This window comes from Tachysurus fulvidraco, chromosome 22, assembly GCF_022655615.1.
Source record: "Tachysurus fulvidraco isolate hzauxx_2018 chromosome 22, HZAU_PFXX_2.0, whole genome shotgun sequence".
Taxonomy (NCBI): Eukaryota; Metazoa; Chordata; class Actinopteri; order Siluriformes; family Bagridae; genus Tachysurus; species Tachysurus fulvidraco.
The window spans coordinates 4,982,873-5,003,441 of record NC_062539.1 but is presented as its reverse complement, the minus strand read 5'-3'; the positions used below and the strand labels follow the sequence as shown (position 1 = coordinate 5,003,441).

Sequence of the window (20,569 nt, the reverse complement as noted above, 5' to 3'; positions counted from 1 at the left end):
CCTGGCTACAGACATAGAGCAAATCACAGCCCTCTGCTTTGTTGGCCTTCTTCTACTCTTCCTAGTCTTCCTGTTGGTGCGGTGTTTCCGGATCCTTCTGGACCCATATGGTAGCATGCCGGCTTCCTCATGGAACGACCACAAATATGGACTGAGAACAGTTTGATTTCACTCAAGTGTAAAAAATTGGAGGCTGTTAGATCGAGGCCCTCTCTTTAAGCTTGCAGTGAATGCAAATGCACAGTGGCCCGGATATTGATTCAGGCTGGATAGATGCTTGAGTTAGATATGATTCAGTGGAAGGTGGGAATTCTATGAACAGGCTTCACTGGGAATGGTCAACACTTTATGGTTTTTATATATGCAAACGATACTCAAACAGTCATTACTCAAATGGTATACAAATTCAATACAAATAGATTATTATCACAACAACCTGCAAGAAAATTCTTTTGGAAGGTGTTCGGGTGTTAAAAAAACAACAACAACAAAACCTGTGTATATATGATCGCTTTAAATTTTCACTATGGTCTACATTTTTTATTTAACAGAAATTTAAATATTTGTTATATACCAAGTTACAGAATTGCATTATAGACTTACTGTATACTGGTTTTGCTTGTGTGAATGCATCTTCTGTTATGTCATTGTCTTGCCGAGCATTTTTGTTAATAATTTTTTTTATTCAGTGTTCTCTAGATTTGTTGATGCTGAAATTCAAATTACTGATAAGCTGAGAAATCATGCCCCTTTATATCTATCAGAAAAGCTTTATTTTTGTATGAACAATTACTGGTTAGGTTTTCTGTCACTTTCCTAATGTTGTCCAGAATGGACTCATTTCAGCACCTAACATATTGTCAACTTCTACTATTTAGATCTACTGTTTTCTGTATTGATGGTGAAGTGAAGCTGCTTCAGATAATTCTTGTGTCAACTGCTGATTATTATAGATGCTACAGTCACATCGATATTTCAGCTTTAATATTTGTTGGATTACACTGGCTGTTTTTTGAAGTTCACTCTCAGGTCATTTGAGGAAGGAAAACTCAAACCATCCTGTCTGTGTATAATTTGATCAATGTTTATTACACTGACTCTATTTGAACTGAGGCTTTGCAGATAGGATAAAACCTAGCACTATCAGCATGTCCTCGTATTTCACTGCCTTATTCTTATTCACACCTCAGATATTTTTTGGTTGCATTTACATATCAGTTTTTACAAACAACATTATATTTAATTTCCCATTCATTTGCAACCCTTTCATTTGTATATGCACTGAATTTCATTATTTAATGTTCTCTTTGCATAATACTCAAACTAGGGTGTTGCTCTGTCATAAATCCAACCAAATCTTTTTAGCTGTGATTCACAAATTCACAAACCTTATGCTTAATTATCTTCACAGTGACAGGCCTAATCCTAATAAAGCAGGTAGGCTCACATTTAACAAGCTGACTCAGGTATTTTAGCAAAGGGCTGCAGCTAAATCTCCTGCACAAACTCTGGGTTTTTTGGCTACATGCATCTATTTTCTGTTCAATGATTTGCATGACATATATTTGGCATTAAATATTCTGTTTATTACTCCATTTTCAAAACAATTAGGTATTTGGTTTATTGTGCATAGCAGCATGTTTACATATTGGGGTGTTATCTAAGCACTAGACCAAATGTGTGTGTGTAGAAAATAGTCTTAAAAATAGACAAAGTTATTGATCATGCGATTGATTCCAGCTGGTGTCTCTGTGTGCTATTGATGAGCAGTGGAAATTGGAAACACTCCAGAGACACTCGTGTTACATAAATATCCTTCAGGCCCATCACAGTTTGTTTGTTTGTTTGTGTGTGTTTGTGTGTGCAGTCCTTTTTAGGGATTTGTTAACATCACTCAGGTGGGTGCTACACACCAGTGTTTGTGAGTCATCATTATGTGTACAAAGAAATAAAACAGTGTTTGATATCCACATCTTCGATTTGCTCAAAAGGCATAAATTTGTCTTATAATTATAAATTGCACTTCTTTGACTCTCAGCTGCTAGATTCAACATCTCAATTCCTGGATTGTCATTGGGGAGTAAAGCATCTACAAAATTAATAAATGGATTTTTTTTAATTGAGTATGTGTAAATTGGTTCTAAGCTGGTTTATAGAAAAAACTGTTAATGAGAAGATTTGAAGGTTTACATTTATCTGGGGAACTTGCCTTCAAACATTGGACTAGAATATTATGGGATATTTCTTATTTATCAAGCCTTTATATATTTCTAATTGTGCAAATTGTTGTATTCTCCACCATCATCTTTTTACCATCAATACACTGTACAATTCTTCACAAAAAAAATAATAGAGTATTGTTTGTTTAGAAAAAAAATCCAGCATCTTAAATTAAATGCTAAATATATACTGTATATTTAAAAAAGTAATATATATTTATTTTTGATTAAACCTTTCTCTGTTGCTAGTCACTGTCCTTAAAACTCTTGCTAACTCGTTAATTCGGATCCTGCTACCTCCTGACAGATGCACTTATAAAACAGTGACCGATGGCCCCTGTTGTCAAACGAAACAGAAGATATGAATCATTGCATTCTCATAATTTCACAGTGGAGATTCAGTAAAGCCCAACGAGCACAATGTACAGGAGGGCTTCCTCTCCTGAGGCAGACTTCAGAGTTCTGTTTTGGTTGACAGGAATGCTAAAAGCAATTGCTAGCAACACATTCTAGATATAAGAGCTTCTTTTTACTAGAGCCTGCAAAATTGCTTACAGACAACCTTCCGTTTTAATAGACGGCATTACCCCTCAGGTGAACTTGCTGCCTCCAATCATTAGTTTCTGCATTCACATTTCTGAGTGCTCTATTATCTATTATTCTTGCATAATAAATTAATAAGTTATTCATAAATTATAGCTTATATGAAGCCAAAACTTCAATTTCATAAGCTGGTTGTTCATTTTGCACCAAGACATATTATTCAGTGCCACCTTTTACTAATACTCACGCTTCAATCCCAGAACAAACTAGAACGGAGTATTTTAGAAGGGTCTTTAATTCCTAATGAACATCAGCATCTCACAAATGTGATGAACTTGCTTGATCATTACTGATTGTTCCTGAAGTGTGTTGGTTCTGCAGCAATGTTTTGCAGCCCTTTAGCTGTTTAAATAAATCCACTCTCTTTCAGCATTTAAATTATTCAGATATTAGGCTCATTAATCAAATGTGTACAATAATACTTTTGCTATTTATCGCCTTATTGCTCCTGAAGATGATATTATATATAAGCCTACTCACAGGCTAATGACTATAATAACCTCAGTAATAAATACTGCTTAGATAATGGTGTACTGTTGTTTTAAGCACTGTAACAAAATTTGAGGACAAAAGTCTCAGACCCCCGGCTTTGCTTCATGGATCCCACTACTCTGAATTCTTTCATGTCACACCATGAGACACCACAAGCTTTTTTGGGAATTCTGGCTGAGAGCCACTTGGCTAATTTCTCTCAAAATCTGTGCATATAACAGTGGGCAGTTTAACTGAAAATATAAGGGCCACTTCAGGGGACACATTCAATGTAAACATTAATGTTTACAAAATATATTCTAGCACTATTACAAAAATGATTAAGACATGCACTTGCTGCTTTAATTCTTGACCTGCTTTCATTCAGTGACAAATATGCAAAACTAAAACACACCCAAGCTACTTTAGGTACAAGCATTCTAATCTAACATCAGTAATGCACAGGCTGTTGGGTGCTATGTAATGGGTAAGGAATGGCATGACTGCCTTAGATGCCTGACCTTGTCTTATCACAGCATTTTTACATATCAGCCTTATCTCCGTTTCATCTATATACAAAGGTCTCACAGTCATGCTCACAAACGTTCATAAACATGCAAGAAATGTGAGAAGCAGGTCTGCTCATGATGACCTGTTGCATACATACAATAATAAAAAAAAACTTCCCTAATAGCAAATGTCAGTGTACATTTGGACAAGGAAACAGAACAAGGAAAACTGAAACAACCAGGCCAAAAACACTGATATTATTATTTATTTTTCTAAAGAAGGGTGCATCTGATTTATAGAAGATAACATTCCGAAATATGAGGTAAAATAAAAATAGTCTAAAAAGAACCAAAAGCAAGAAGTAAAAGTTTTACCATTATACTTTCAAAAGCCAGACCTAATTTAAAGTTTGCAGGGGATGGCATCCTGATGAGCTTTAACAGAGACAGAATAAACAAATGTCCCTTTTGGGTAAACAAGCTGTTTGGGTGAACAAGTTATATGAAAAGGTGAAAAGATTTAAACTGTTATTATTGTGACTGTATATAATACATCGGACATATATATTGATTACATCAGAATGTTGTAGCATCTGGGGGCATCGATTCCCGCCTCCGCCTTGTGCGGAGTTTACATGTTCTCCCCGTGCCTCGGGGGTTTCCTCCGGGTACTCCGGTTTTCTCCCCCGGTCCAAAGACATGCATGGTAGGTTGATTGGCATCTCTGGAAAATTGTCCGTAGTGTGTGATTGCGTGAGTGAATGAGAGTGAGTGTGCGCCCTGCGATGGGTTGGCACTCCGTCCAGGGTGCATCCAGGTGTTGTAGCATCTGTGCAATAGCCATATCACACTGTTTTGTTGGAATATTTACCTTTTTAAAAAACAAAAAAATAAATTGTAAATTGTCTTGGTGGAAATCCCTCGGTCACAGTTGCCAGATGTTTTTGTTTTTGTTTTTTTTTTATATTTTCGATTTCCAGCTGGGCTAATATATTTTATTACATTTGTAAAATGGCTTTAGACTAATAGATAGAATTTAAATTGTGGTTCATTTTTTTCACATGTGAGTAGTTTGTAGTGTAATGTCCAATTGAGCTTACAGTAGATTGTGAAGATTGTGAACTATAAGTATGACAGACATCCAGGAAAACCTGGCAACCCTGATCTCCAAACAGGTGCGTGCTTTTACGCAATTTTACAGCTCCTGCAGTCAGACTGTAATGATATCGACTCTGATTCATTTCCCTGATTCGATTCTCTGATTTTGATTCGTTTGAGTCACAGACCATTAACGCAATATACACATTGGATATTTTTTAATATCAAATGTGTCCGAGGACATAAATTCCAGTGAGATATTGATGCATTGATGATAATGTAGAATGTATGAGAAAACACAGGTGTAAGTAAGCCTATCGAGGTGATTCTTAGATTCATAGGATTCACTCTAGCTCGACTCGATTAAAAAGAGTCATTCAGGATTCTTTTGCGTATCGCTCATCAGTACTACCGGACAGTTCATGCGCCACTGTTCTGCACGCACGCAGGCAGATCTGCCGCTGTCTCTGCAGCCTGGAGGGCGGACACACCGCTGGAAACATCCGCAGGTAATCCAGGTACGAATATATATACATGACGAAAGGGAAATAAATACTAATGAATGTTAACAAGGATAATATTTGTAATTAGTTGGTAACGTATCAATGTTTTTCGAGACAGACAGACAGTCAGTGGTTATTGTTTGCACATGTGATATTGAGGTATAATTAAACAGAACTAGTCGCTTTCGTTAGACTTGAACCTTAGATCATATTTAATAGCAGCGAGTCGCTTTGACATGTTTTCATGCGTAATGGCGCATCAGAAGGAAAATGACAGCGGCTCTGACCTTCACACTACGGTATCTGACTACATGTCTGGAGACAGTTCTCTTATCTCATCATGTTTATATGAATGGTGATGTATGTAATGTGCTGTTCCTCATACAGTCGTAGAAATGCTAGGAGATCAGACGAGAACAAAAATACGTCTACGTGCGCAATGTGTCCTGTCCTCCACTTTACTGCTGAAAACTGCTAAATGGCTGCTTAGAATACAACTATATATTTCGACGCGAATTCTGAACACGCTGTATGTTTTTCTGCATTTGGACGGGAATTTCATATCTCTGTTTCTCTTCGTTGTCACAGAAAGCTTGCGTGTAAACGGCGATTTAATCAAATACAAATAAAATACCTGCTTCACGCCAGAGGCAATTAACTAGGTTATTTTCGAGCCGGTGAAGACGCGTAAAACTCCAGTATCACTCTCCTTATGTGTGTAAAAGTCGACTAGTTTACCACCACAAGGTTTGCTTGATGCTTAAATTTGCTTAAATGCCGTATTCATATTCGGTGTTCTCTCCACCTGCAGCATGGAGCTTATTAATGAGTGGTTATGGAGGCAGGAGTACTGGCTTCCCCCTGGAATAACTTGGAAGGATTTGGAACAGATGGAGGGTTCTCCGTTCCCCCGGGACCTGCTCATCTCACTGCCCCTGGCACTGGGCTTCATAGGATTAAGAAAGGTTTTTGAGAGGTGACTGCAGTCTACATGTTCTTGTCCAAAAGTGCATACTACTGTGCAAACCTACTCCATTTTGGCACACTCTTTAGTACAGTAGTATGTAGCTGTGGCTGTAGACACACTTCTCTATTGATATCATGGATTAAACCAAGAGTACTGAAACATGGGGTTGGTGATAATGTGAAGGTAATATATTCCCAACAGTGTATCAAGATATGTAGCTGTCTCTCAATGTAAAAGCTATGTTGTATTTATGTAAAATGTAGAATGTGATTTTTTCCTATGACACCATGGCCCAGGGTGTTTTAGGTCCTACATTTCGCTCACCTGTGCATGGTCTACTTGTGTGAATTCTAATTTTCCAGAATGGGGGTAACTTTGGCCTAAGATTTGTTGGTTGTTGCTGAGGATGTAAGAAATACTAGTAGGAGCCATGACTGGAATTCAGGATGTTTACAGGATTCAGGGCTCCCACAGCTGTAAAGATCCCAAGAGCACACAAGTTGGAGTCTCGGTTTTCAATTAGCGTTTAAAAACAACTGTAGGCTTCAAAATACAGATACAATAACACATTAGAAAATAATTTTGTTGTAAAATTCAACGCTTTAAATATGCTTTAAATAGCCATATGCTGGCATATAACTGTACCCTATTTGTGAAGAGAGGAGAGCACAGCTAACTATGGGTCGATACAGTTGTGTGATTGTCCTAGTGCTGGCTCAGGGGACCGGGAAACAGGGAGAGCATGGGATGCTGAATCAACAAACAGCAGTAGACTGGCAAACGGCAAGTGTGTGTGTGTGTGTGTGTGTGTGTGTGTGTGTGTGTGTGTGTGTGTGTGTGTGTGTGTGTGTGTGTGTGTGTATGTGTGTATAAGATGTGACTTTGAAGCTGCAGCAGGTGACCACTTTTGTAACCTGAGAGAACCTGAGGTATCACTTGATCAATTTGCCCCTCTCACCTACTGTATGTTTGATCTCATATTTCTTGAGTCTAATTAATGTCTCTCTCCTTCTCTCTTTCTCTCACTCTCTCGCTCTCTCACTCATGTACACACACTCATTGTCTCACTTTCTAGAATGTGATACATTTTGAAACCCTTATATTCCAGGAAACAAAACAACAAGATATCCATATTTGATCCAGTAAGACACTGTTAGGTGAAGTGCTTGTTTGTGTGCCATTTTGTTCCTTATTTAGGTTCATAGCTTTTCCCCTGAGCAGACTGTTAGGGGTGAAAGACAAGATGCGCTTATCAGCTTCACCTGCCCCAAGCCTGGAGGCCTTTTACAACAAACACAGCAGACAACCTGCACAGGTGAGCACTAGGAAAACAAGCACGCACGTGTACACACACACACACACACACACACAAGCTATATTGTTCATCAAGGCAGCATGTGTGAAGTCCCAGGTGGCTCATGTAGTTTTGCATACCTTCTTCCTGGAAAAATATATCCATGTCACTTTGCAAACAATTATGGATGCTAACACCATGTGAACACCATGTCTAGTGAACTAGCCTTCATCTTTTTATCTAATTTATGATCGATTTTTAAACAAATTTGTTTCATTTTTCCAGCACTGACACAGAGATACAGTCATGAGGTCTTGCTTCTACCATGAAATGCATATTTCATGTCTACACTTTGTAAACTGAGAACAAACCTTAGGATTTTGTAATACTACACAAGTGTTAATCATATGATCCCTTGTTTAGATAAAGAACCAACTTGTGTAAACATGCCAAACCTGTTCAGGTCCAAAGCTAAAGATTTTCTACCCTTTAAATTATATTGTACATTATATACATTGTTTTTCAGAATGAGCTCAGCAATCTGATGAAGCAGAGCAGCCTAACCCAAAAACAAATAGAGATCTGGTTCCGTCATCGTCGAAATCAGGACAGACCCAGTAACACCAAGAAGTTCTGTGAAGCAAGGTGTGTTAACGCTACATAAACAAGGTCATTCACATCTAATTACCACCGTGGTCTTTATATGCCACTTATAGTAGCAGTGATTATTATGTTTTAGATAACAATCACATGGGATTTGACTGTGTGCTTGTGATGATGTTTCATGATATCCAGTCATAATGCATTGTGTGGTCTAGTGACCTTGGGCCCTGGCAAGGGCTTTAATCTGCATGTTTAAATCCAAAATATCTTCAATCTTGTTTTGTAGTTGGAGGTTTGTCTTCTACTTAATATCGTTCATTGGTGGACTTGCATCGCTTATCAAAGTAAGTGTTATTGCAGTGATTTAGCCACTCCCTTTATAGCAGCGGTCTCTTATAATATGAGGGTCGCTGTAAAGTAGGTGCAGCTTTTCATTCCAAACAAGCAGAAGCCACACCTGAGACTATTGAAAGCCAAGATCAAGTCAAGAAGTCAAGTCAGAAGAATCAGTTGACTAAACAGGTGGAATCAGGTGTGAAATAACCTATACCCACACCAGCTCTTTGTGGATAAGACTAGATAGCTCTTGTCCATGTTGTGTGCTAGTTATACCAGAGTTATATGCCTGCTGAGTAGATCAAACAAATATGAACACACTATTGAGCAGAAATTAGCAGATACAGATCAGATTAGTTTGCCAGAAAGGTTCACAGTGTGAATCTGGTTGAATCCAAAGGTGTGTATTGGGTCTAGGATCCCATAGGACACTGAAAACAGCAATCAGATATAAAGCTTGCGAAGGACGAAGACTGTTTACTGATATTAAATTAATGCGGTGCTGCATTAAACATTTACAGCTTTCTAAGTAGCTGCCTAGTCAGGGCTGCTGTGATTTATAGTTTATTTATAGGTTTAAAAAATTATATTCACAAGAAAATATCATGGGCAGGTACAAACAAAAATACATCATATATCTGGTTAAGAAGAATTATATACCAGAGTAATATAGCTGAGATTGAGGGACTGTCAGAGGGACTTCTGACATTTCTACCTCTGTTTTTTCCACTGTTTCTTTAGGGAGAGTTCAAATCTAACTTTAAAACCCTTTCTGGTTGAGGCTACGCCGACTGCAAATTCAGAGATTTGAATAGATATTTGGAACACTAAACAGATGCTAATACAGACATTATGGTACACCACAAGGGAAGGTAGAAGTTAAGTGACTTTATTTCTTTTAATTTTGATTAATGGGCATGAACCAGAATCGGCACCAGTAGAATCTGACCAGTGTAAGTTTGCACTCTCGTATTGCAGTAAAGTAAAACAAACCCTAGGTAGACACGGGCAACACTTGATGTTTTTTTCCCCTAAATAATAGCAGCAGCATTTACTCAGAGAAGCCTAATGATTATTCATTTCCCCTACAACTTACATATAGAACTGTAGGTTTTCCCTGAGGCACAGTGGAAAAATAACATATTTGTCTTCCTGTACCTACAACAATTTACTGCATTCATTAACCAAGAGCAGAAGACATTCTCATGTTACTGAGCTGTCAATCATCTATTAGCATAAATCCTCAAACGATTCACTTTTTTTAAATATCTAATTTTTTTCATTGCCATTTCTTACTAAAGAGAATCATACATGACAGGAGGTAATATGATCCCACTGTCGTTTAGATTATCACCTGTCATTATGGTATGGAGTGAAAGTGAGAGTGTGCGAGTGTGTGCGAGTGTGTGTGTGTGTGTGTGTGTGTGTGTGTGTGTGTGTGTGTGTGTGTGTGTGTGTGTGTGTGTGTGTGGGTTTGTGTGGGTGTGTGTGTGTGTGTGTTAGAATGTTATCTGACCTTCTATCTGACCTAATTCTCTCTTTCTGGCAGACACCTTGGTTTTGGGAGCAGAAGGAGTGCTGGAGGGGATATCCCCAACAGGTAAGCTTACCCCACACGCACACACACACACACACACACACACACACACACACACACACACACACACACACACACACACACACACACACACACACACACACACACACACACACACATAAAGAAAGGCAGGTTTGCATTGGCAGCCCACAGGAAAGAGCTGCTTGGAAAAAAAACAGCAATCATTTCCATTTACCCAAATCGCGACTTTGTAAACTGTGTCCTACATTCTGAAACTGGGGTTTATTTGCCTTTCAAAGCTGTATGAGTTTGAAAGAGTGTGTTTAGATGTGTTTTTGTTTTCTTTCTTGGTGGTAGTTAAGTTAAAAACTAAAAGAGCCTTTTGGTTACTGAGTTAGATTTATGCAGAATAGTTCTAATTACCTGAATAGTTATGGCAATAGGACGTCCTCATGAGGATGTGCGTGTGTGTGTCTGTGTCTTTTACATTAAATAATTTATGAAATAGCACACTTAGTACAGGTGCACACACACACACAACACACATTTGGTTTTCATTTGGTTGTTTGTTTGTTTGTATTTCAGCAACATTAACTGATCTTTGTGTTCAATACTTGTGTGCAGCCTGTGGAGAGCGTTCATTACTGGTATTACATGCTGGAACTAGGCTTCTACTGGTCCCTGCTGCTCTGTGTCTCTGTAGACGTCAAGAGAAAAGTAAGTGCTATATGTATTTAGCACAGAAGCCTACTTACAATACGTAGAGCTCAGTTGCGGCTCACCAAAAATAGAACCTGACTTTCTCCTATGCTTTTGTGATGCAAATCAAATTTTATACCATATGGTATAAAAAGTATGTGAACACCTGACCATCTTAACTACATGAGCTTGTTTGATTTGCTGTTTCATAACCATGGGTAGTAGAATGGTCCTCACTGTGCAGCTAGAACAGATTACTACAAGGTTTTGAAGTGTGTTTGTGGGAATTTGTGCCCATTCAAAAGAGCATTTGTGCACGTGGGCACTGATGTTGTACGAAAGAGAAGGCCTTGCCCATAACCAGTGGTGTAGTCTAGTTTTTTGTAGTGAGTATACTGTGATTTCCCCCCCACTCCCAGCCTCATACGCACCCATCCTAGAGCGACACCCCATAGGCACCACCACACTCACTAATGCATAAAATATGCATCTACATGTAATTTAGAGCATTATTAAAGACTGCTTATGTGTTATCAACATTCCAATTTATTATAAGCAACAAAAGACAGTCAGCTGATAAAACCTGTGCTCCAGGTCCCATATTCATATAACATTTAAGGCTAAATGTAATCAGACAGTTGGCAGCACCCACTGACTTTCACAGTAGGAAAAAATATAGACTATGAAAGTCAGTGGGTGCTGCCAACTGTCTGATTACCAACATTTTTCAAAATATCATCTTTTGTGTTAAACAGAAGAAAGAAAGTCATACAGTTTTGGAACAAATTTGGGTAAGGAAAATACACAATTTTCATTTTTGGGTGAACTTTACCTTTAAGAGCTACATTTAGCCTTAAATGTTATATGAATATGGGACCTGGAGCACAGGTTTTATCAGCTGTCAATTTCCAATGTACATTTAAGAGTGAACAATAAACATTTGTTCAGTTTTATCACCAACACTCTTTCATTGCAGAATATTATGAACTGAATGAACTGGTAGTTTACAAAGCTTTCCAAATACATTTGTACTCGGGCTGTGGGTGAAATGTCACCCGACGCTGCTGTAGCTTTAGGCGCAGGCTTCCGAAAACACAGAGTGTAGTTTGGGTCTGCTTTCGTTTCATATCTTCTTTTACATTAGTTAGTTAATTTCAAATTTGTGCCAAAAAACACCACCAAGCAACTCATTTTCCTCCTTGGTAGGTGACGTCAGATCAGGTCACAGGCCACGGAAGCCCCAATGGTCCAAAAACATTAGTGATTCGCAATCGCAACCACAGTCTGTGTTCGCAACACAGACGGGGTGAAATTATGAATGAAAGTTCTGTCACAAAACGATATTGTTACGTATCCTCACGCTTTTTAAGTGGGTATAAGGAAATCCTTGGCCTTTCCTAGTGGGTATACGGCGTATACTTGCGTATCACGTAGATTACACCAGTGCTCATAACCTCATGCGTTGCTCATGCGTTCTGGTTTATCCCAAAGGTGAAAGTCTTTGTTCAGGACACTCGAGTTCCTCCACACCTAACAAGTCAAACAATATCTTTATGGACCTCACAGTAAGCACGTGTTGTTGTGTGGAAGAGGAAACCACATTCTCCAAGCTGGTGCCACAAATCTGGAAGCATACAATGGTTTAAAACCTCATTAGCATTAACCTTCATGAAAAAGGGCCATAACCCTGAAAAACAGTCCCATTCTATGTACTATTGGTACAATGTATTCTGGTAAGTAGCAATCTACCAATCCCAGATTCATCCATCAGTTAGTGGGGTGTGATTCATCAGTCTTGAGAACTGCGACAGTGTCCAATGGCACTGAGCTTCACACCACATCAGTCACAAGTCATCAGTAACCACTTTGCATTACACGCAGTGCTCTTATGCTTGTGCACTTGGCAATGGAAACCCGTTTCATAAACGATCTGATGCAAAGCTCTTGGGTTGATGTTGCTTCCTGGAGCAGTTTAGAAAAACTGACTGATGCAACAGAGAATACAGAGAATTTTAACATTTAATGATCCTACTCTGTCAGTCTGAGACAGCATGGTCTATTATTTCATATTATTATATTATATATTACTATTATTTGAGCTGCTGCTGCCTCCGGTTGCTTCCATTTTACAGTCAGGTCAGAACTGACTTGACACAGTATTGTTTGTCTGTAGAGATATTCTGTCTGTGTACCTGGTTTACTGCATTTGTTAGCAATCTATAACTAGGAAGGGAACCACATACTTTTGGCCAATTATCATATTTACCAAAAGATCGAATGGGATGTCTGACAGAGATATTCAGTTGTGTATCTCAGTGTCTCAAAAATACATCTGAAGCAACTCATTTTTAAAATCTTAAACTCAACCAGCCCGGTTTTCTGTTCTAGGATTTCAAAGAACAGATCGTACACCACATCGCTACCATCTTCCTGCTTGGATTCTCATACTGTGCTAACTACATCCGCGTTGGCACTCTGGTCATGCTTGTCCATGACTCCTCTGACTTCCTGCTAGAGGTAAAAACGCACTGTACAGAGGCTTCATTGCGTTTTTCAGCTCAGTGTCAGAAATAAATCCATTACACTGATAACTCTGACTAGTGAAGATACAGCTAGCAGCCACATTATCATATATATTATGTGATGCTGAGTCCTGAGTTATGGCAGAGACTATATAATAGACTACAAGATGAAAAGCGTAATACTGTAGATGAAGGAATTAGCACAAAGCTTTAAAAGCTGCTCTATTTGAACAAAATGTACAGATGAGCAGATGAACAGAGACTTAAAGACTACAGCACTGCTGCAACACATACTGTAAGCAGAGATCAAGAAAAGGTTAAATCTGGGAATAAAGTAGGAAACCGTGTCCATGAAAGCAGTTTAAACTTCAAATAATTATTATAAAACAAATCTTGAATGCAATTGAAGATGGTGTTCATTATAAAGATTAACAGACATGTAATTTCAGATAATAATGATTTATTTATTCATTATTTACTGATGAGATGTCTAAAATAATGTCCTTTTTTTCCCCAAACAGTCGGCAAAAATGTTCAATTATGCATCCTGGAAAAAAACTTGCGACTCGCTGTTTGTGGTGTTTTCTGTGGTGTTCCTGGTCACACGCCTGGTCGTGTTTCCAAGCAAGTAAGACCTCTGTCCCATCAGCTTTCATTGGGAGACAATTGCATGATTAATAATGTAGGATCAAGAAAATGATAGCGTATCAACATAGCAGTGGTGTAATAGATGAGTAATTAGATCCTTACCAGGTGTTCAGTTGGCATTGATGATATTTTTACGTGTTTATTAGAAAACAGGTTCCATTATCAGGGCGATGACTTTCAGACTTCTTGATCTTTCTTGTTTTCTCCTTCCTATAGGATTATATACACTACTCTGATCTCGTCGATGGAGATCTTCCAGCCGTTTGTGGGGTATTATTTCTTTAACTCTCTGCTGCTAGTGCTGCAGTTCCTGCACATCTTCTGGGCCTGGCTCATACTGCGCATGATCTACAAGTTCCTCTTTCTGGGCAAGGTGTGTCACAGCTCTGTAGATGGAAACTGTTCAGCTCTGGTAGAAAATATATATCATATAATATAATACTATATTATATATTATACGGTATAATATAATTCTGGTGGCCTAGTGACAAATAAAAATAATGTAATTGTAAATTTTAGAAGGACACATTCACACAGAACAAACTATATATGTTATATATTCAAGGACAGAAAGATGAAAATTGTTTGTTTAAATGCTTGTTATTAACCATCCTGACCTTTGACCTGATTCCCTGCAGTTGGATAAAGATGAACGCAGTGATGATGAAAGTGAGGCAGAAGAGGAAGAAGATGAAGATGAAGGAGAGGATCAAGCCTCATGGAGGAAGAGGAAAGTGGTCCTCGATTCCAAACTAGCTATGATGACTTCGAGTTGTGTTTTAAACAATTTGGCTAATCAAAGAGTCAGTGCAAGCAGCAGAACCCCCAAAGCGAGATAGTGACTTTTAGCTAGAGCAAGAGAGAAAGCACTGAGGTTATTCTTACTGTTGTGTTCACTATTACTTTTAGGATGTAACATTTTGGATCTTGTAGCCATAAAACATTGCTACTGACTGCCATGTTCTGCATATCCTAGACTGTCATAGCAGTTCATAACATCTCTGGCTCTAATGATAGTCTCACACAGTACAAACTATGCGCTGGTCCTTCATACTACTGGAGTTTTACTGCGCTCAATGTTTCTATGCTTTCCTGCTTTGAAAAGACTGATATTTAAGTGGCAGCTAAACTGAAATGAAAACCTGTTTTTGGAAAAGCACTGAAATGTCCAGTTCAGAGGGAACGAATGGAGCAGAATTGTGAAACACTGTACTAACTGATCAATATAAAATATGCACAAATACATATGCTTTCCTAACAAAACATTACACTGTATAAGCCCACAGTTTTATGAAAACCCACTATGTTATATGTACATATGCCTTTTCTCTGTTTTTAATTTGTATTGTATTAAATGAGTTGAACAATTCCGGACTCACTTATTTTTCCCCATTATGCACTTGATGATTCACTCACTTTAATAAAAATATTTATTTTTTATTTAGATATTTTTAAATTTTTTTAAATTATTTCTAGTATTTGCTGCACCAATATGCAAAGTTGGGTGGTAATAATAAACGTATTGTTGTTGTCTTTTCCTTTTCAGTTTAACATTCAGAATAAAAAGAATAACAAATAAGGTGAGACAGATGTATTATTATTATCATTATTATGATACCTGGCGTATAAATATATCTGTGTCTTTGTTTCTGAGTCTGTGATCGCTTGTCTTTGACCAGGATTTGGGGAAGTGTCCTAAATTTGCTCCCCCCTTGTGGGTTGTCGTAGTACTGCAGGAAAACCGTGAAAAAAAATAAACAAATATTTAGATATTTAAAATTAGATATTTGATTTTTTTTAAGCACTCTGGTCACTGATAAATAAGATTACTCAGTTTAACATTACAGTTTTAAATGACAAACAGCGTGGACTTGCTGTACCATTTGTGTACCTTGCACAAAAACTTCTGCATGCCTAAGGTTGTCCACAAGAGGGCGCCATTATCACTGGGAATAGCTCGAGTCGAACAGAAGCAGTACAGAGCTTTTAAAATGAATGAAATTTGTTCTATGGGGCGTCTAAAATGACCGGTATCATGTAGTAAAAATGTTAGAAAAGTAAAAGAGTTAAAAAGTAAAAATGTGCTAATAGTTTAAAAAAAACACTTTAAAGGGAATTTACAGTTCCACACGCAGCAGGTTAGCGTGTTCAGCTTTTAACCAAATGGTTGGTGGTTCGAGCCCACCCAGGGACGACAATAACTTTTCTATTATTTATTCATTTTGATATTAATATCTTAACAGCCATAAACGACATTGTTGCTCAAGGAAGCCCTATTGGCTAAAAATAAATAAATACATAAAAAAATCCAAAATGCACTAGAAGAAATTGGGTGCAGTGACATTATCCCGTCAGTAGAGAGCGTGAGGGAACTACACACCCCTATATAATGAATAAATACAAGATATAAATATAAATATACATAAATATAATAGCAGTTAGAAAAGAACGATCCCCTCCGTTACAGTTGAAACACAATGTTGCAAGGATGCGTAAAACTCCCCAAACTGGGTTCCCTTTTGGAAGCTTGGCACAGATTGCACATCTCCATCAGGCTAGCATGACTTTACACACGACGATCCCCTCTGTACGAGCCAAACGTCACGAGTTTTATGGTGATGTTTTTGGTTTCCAAGTCTTAAAGAATTTAACAGGTTTCTCTGTATAAGTATAAGACTCCAGTCAATGGCAAATGACATCACACATATGTAAAAGAGAAATTTTAGTAAAAAAAATCCCTGCTCTGAAGTAGTTTGTGTTGTTATCACAGACACCCAATCAAAAATGAATGAAAAACAGCATTTGCCTCACATCACGTTTTTGTACAATCACAGAAGTCCTGCATGTTGTGTAAACAGTAGTTGGAAGGTTTGAGAGAAAAACAAAAAATAATGTCAAATGGCATCAAAACATCAATTAGTACAAAGAGGAGACAGTTTTATATTTAAAGTTATATCCAAAAAGTTTGTTCAGGATAAAGTAAATAGCAAAATCTGAAATAACAGAGAATGTACGGAATGGACTGAAAAATTAGTGGAAGCTTGATATCAACAAACATTATGCAACATATGCAACTAGGTCAAAATGGATTTAAAAGCTGAGCAAGATAAAAATTCCTGCTCAACAGACTTTTTATTTATTCTTTTTTATTTATTCTTTTTTAAATCTTTTTATTTAGACTTTTTTTAAAAAAAAATTTAATTCTTATCGCAGTGTTAATGAGTAGTATCTTACATTAAATCCGCAAGATTTTGTGCTTATCAGCACTTATTAGGCATTTTGCCACAAACAATATGATTTGTTCATCAACATAAAAGCATTTTTAAGTGATTTGTTCATTTACAGTAGGTAGTTAGTTTGCTCTTGAAAATGCTAGTTGTGGATTTAAGGAAATCCATACCTACTACTCAAAAATTCACCAGAATTTAATGCTTTGGTGTTTTGTTTTTGCAACAAGAATAATAATAGTAAGAATAAAAGAAATATTTTTTTTGGCTACCTGTTAAGTTTAGAATTGATTACAAACTGCGGCTACTTATATACAAGGCTCTTAATGGTTTAGCTCCCATGTATCTAACTAGTCTTCTAACACATTGCAATCCATCACTCTCTCTGAGATCACACTTCTGGTAGTTCCCAGAATATCAAAATCTACTAAGACGGTAGGGCGTTTTTGTATTTAGCTCCCAAACTTTGGAATAGATTTCCTGATAGTGTTTGGAGCTCAGACACACTTTCCAAGTTTAAATGTAGATTAAAAACATATCAATTTAGTCAGGCGTACACATAATACATCCCATAATCTTGTACTCTAATGCATCTGACCAAATGCACATTATCACCTAGTGCTTGCTAATATTATGAACAGCAGCTATGTCAATCCCTCTCCACTGCTTCTCTCTTTCTACCCATCCCGAGGCATCCAGAAATTATACCAGCTCTGATTATCTTCCATGCCATGAAGATTTTAGACCTCCACTGAGATGAGGCCGACTCTGTGAGGATCCTGAGACATCTAGAGATGTTCCAGCTTCATTCAGATTCTGCTATACTAAAGAGGAGACGCCAACTCCATGTGATCTTTGAGGACAACGATCTCCTCATCAATAAAACATTTATCAGACTGTATATTTATAATCACACCCTCCGGTGTCACCTATATGAGGATGAGGTTCCTCTTTGAGTTTGGTTCCTTTCAAGGTTTCTTCCTTTACCATTAAAGAGAGTTTTTCCTCACCACATTCACCTGTCACCTCAGACTTGCTCATTGGTGAAAAAAAAACAAAAACACTTATACATTTAAATATATCTAAACATTAATCTTGAATTTTGTATTATATTAATCTTTATATTATTCTTTATAATAAAGTTTTGTTCTATGTTTATGTTCTGTAAAGCTGCTTTGAGAGAGTGTCAATTGTTAAAAGTGCTATACAAATAAATTCGAATTGAATAACATTTGAAATAAATAAATAAATAAATAAATAAATAAATAAATAAATAAATAAAATAAAATAAAATAAAATAAAATAAAATAAAATAAAAATCTTGCCCTGTGCCTCAGTAATAATTAAACTTTAGAAACGTTTAATATTTAGGTTCAACTGCTGCATAAAATCTAACAAACTATTACATTATCTTGAGCGAGTTTTCATCCAGCCGGTAGGTGGCAGTAACCTTGACAAATCAGACTAAAAGTGAACATTGAAGCGGAAATACGTCACCGGTCCTTTTTTCTCCGAGGCCAGCAGTACAGGGTGGGTTAGATTTTGTGTCTCTGTAATAGTTATAAATATCTTCAATGCAGCGTATTTTAATCCCGTTTTAACTATTAAGAGTTGCAATAAGAGTTTGTGTTGTGCTTTAGCGAGGTAGTGTGACATTTTCATGCGTATTAACGACACGATTTCGAGTCGTTCTGTGCGTCTAAAATAGAGCTAACGGCTAAGCGCCATGTGTTAGCCGCGTGCTAACGACATCATCTTCATCTGAGCGTTTAGTTTCCTAGATTCCGTTCTGTACACGAATATTCACGGTATTAAACTCTGTAACGACGCTTAAAATGAGAATATATACGATAATATGTCATGAACGTATGTTTTAAGTTACCTGGTGTTTGTTTAATCAAAACAGACGCCGTCATTGTTTGTAAAGCTTTTCTTGTGATTTATTCATTTGACAGTGAAGGGAAAATGCAGATCTTCGTGAAAACGTTGACCGGCAAAACCATCACCCTCGAGGTGGAGCCTAGCGACACTATCGAGAACGTCAAAGCCAAGATTCAAGACAAGGAAGGTACTGATGATGATGATGATGATGATGATGAAGAACGTCGGGTTTGTTGTCTTGTCACGATGTTAGAATAACTGTATTAACCCAGTGCTTTGGCACAGGTATCCCTCCTGACCAGCAGCGTCTGATTTTTGCTGGCAAGCAGTTGGAAGATGGACGCACACTGTCAGATTATAACATTCAGAAAGGTGTGTAACTTATTTCCAAGTATCCTCCTATCAGTGTGTAAGAACTAATGTTGTTCGTATGATAACTTGTGGTAGCCTAGTGCTTAAGGTGCTGGACTATTGACCAGAAGGTCATGAGTTCGAATCCCAGGTCCACCAAGCAGCACGGCCCTTAACCCTCAATTGCTCAGTTGTATAAACTGAAATTAATTGTAAGTCACTCTGGATAATGGTGTCTGCTAAATGCCAGAAACGTAAATGTAGCTAGTATTAAATATTATCTCAATAGATGGAGATGCACCGATACTATTTTTATTTATTTATTTTCAGTATGGTGCTGATGTTGGTGCTCTAGGACTCTTGTGATACAAACGCATTCGTAGTACTAAAAAAAAGAATGTTAAATCTGAAATGCCACATTTCTGTATATTACACCCAATGAGCCATTAATCAATCACACTTGGACACAAGTGTCTCATCTGATTAAATGGGTTAATCCACAAAACAGTAATTTGTTGTAGTTTAAGGGCTTGTTGCTAAAAGGTAATACGGTGAATTTTTCTTGTCGCTCAGAGTCCACCCTGCACTTGGTGCTCCGACTGAGAGGAGGGATCATCGAGCCTTCCCTCAGGCAGCTGGCGCAGAAATACAACTGCGAGAAGATGATCTGCCGCAAGTATGTACCTTTTATGCACTTCGTTACCTGCTACAATATTTGATATACAGAGTTTTAGTTAAATTTTAACACAATATAGACTTTTGCTATACACAAATCTGTAGGTCGATTTGTTAATTTGTTTTATTAATTTAATATCGACACAAATTGACTGCTGGTGTTGTCTTCAGATGTTACGCACGCCTTCACCCCCGTGCCGTTAACTGCCGCAAGAAGAAGTGTGGACACACCAACAACCTGCGCCCCAAGAAGAAGCTGAAGTAAACTGTAGCACTAGTATGCTTGGAAATGTGGCAATTGTCCGACAATAAAACGTTAAAGAAATTGGTGATTCGGTGCTTTATTTTAAGCAGTTTATTTTTCTAGAACTGATTTTCTAAAGTTCATATAGGTGACAAATTCAC

At 37.6% G+C, this 20,569-nt stretch overlaps 2 protein-coding genes across 4 annotated transcripts; both read left to right on the top strand.

Annotated features, from left to right (window-relative positions):
* Positions 1–5,232: 5,232 nt before the first annotated feature.
* On the top strand, positions 5,233–15,397 carry cers4b (ceramide synthase 4b). Of its 3 annotated transcripts, none has more exons than XM_027150449.2 (11): positions 5,233–5,409; positions 6,215–6,379; positions 7,568–7,685; positions 8,191–8,309; positions 8,554–8,611; positions 10,153–10,203; positions 10,786–10,878; positions 13,249–13,377; positions 13,904–14,010; positions 14,247–14,403; positions 14,669–15,397. In XM_027150449.2, exons 2-11 carry the CDS (start codon positions 6,216–6,218, stop codon positions 14,867–14,869), a joined length of 1,197 nt encoding a protein of 398 aa, XP_027006250.1. In that variant the 5' UTR covers positions 5,233–5,409; position 6,215; the 3' UTR covers positions 14,870–15,397. The 3 variants fall into 3 exon arrangements, with proteins under 3 accessions (XP_027006250.1, XP_027006251.1, XP_027006252.1); XM_027150450.2 differs by having other exon boundaries at positions 5,233–5,418; XM_027150451.2 differs by lacking the exons at positions 5,233–5,409; positions 6,215–6,379 and adding an exon at positions 6,389–6,553.
* Positions 15,398–18,738: 3,341 nt separating this feature from the next.
* Positions 18,739–20,489, top strand: uba52 (ubiquitin A-52 residue ribosomal protein fusion product 1). The gene is made up of 5 exons (XM_027150761.2): positions 18,739–18,787; positions 19,213–19,325; positions 19,424–19,510; positions 20,063–20,165; positions 20,336–20,489. Exons 2-5 carry the CDS (start codon positions 19,223–19,225, stop codon positions 20,427–20,429), a joined length of 387 nt encoding a protein of 128 aa, XP_027006562.1. The 5' UTR covers positions 18,739–18,787; positions 19,213–19,222; the 3' UTR covers positions 20,430–20,489.
* Positions 20,490–20,569: the final 80 nt, after the last annotated feature.

Excerpts from the sequence above, each read along its gene's own strand:
- cers4b (XM_027150449.2), top strand. The coding sequence starts at position 6,216 with ATGGAGCTTATTAATGAGTGGTTATGGAGGCAGGAGTACTGGCTTCCC. Across the intron at positions 6,380-7,567 it reads TTAAGAAAGGTTTTTGAGAG|GTTCATAGCTTTTCCCCTGA; the intron begins GTGACTGCAGTC and ends TTCCTTATTTAG. Across the intron at positions 8,612-10,152 it reads GACTTGCATCGCTTATCAAA|ACACCTTGGTTTTGGGAGCA; the intron begins GTAAGTGTTATT and ends TCTTTCTGGCAG.
- uba52 (XM_027150761.2), top strand. The coding sequence starts at position 19,223 with ATGCAGATCTTCGTGAAAACGTTGACCGGCAAAACCATCACCCTCGAG. Across the intron at positions 19,326-19,423 it reads CAAGATTCAAGACAAGGAAG|GTATCCCTCCTGACCAGCAG; the intron begins GTACTGATGATG and ends GCTTTGGCACAG. Across the intron at positions 20,166-20,335 it reads GAGAAGATGATCTGCCGCAA|ATGTTACGCACGCCTTCACC; the intron begins GTATGTACCTTT and ends TGTTGTCTTCAG.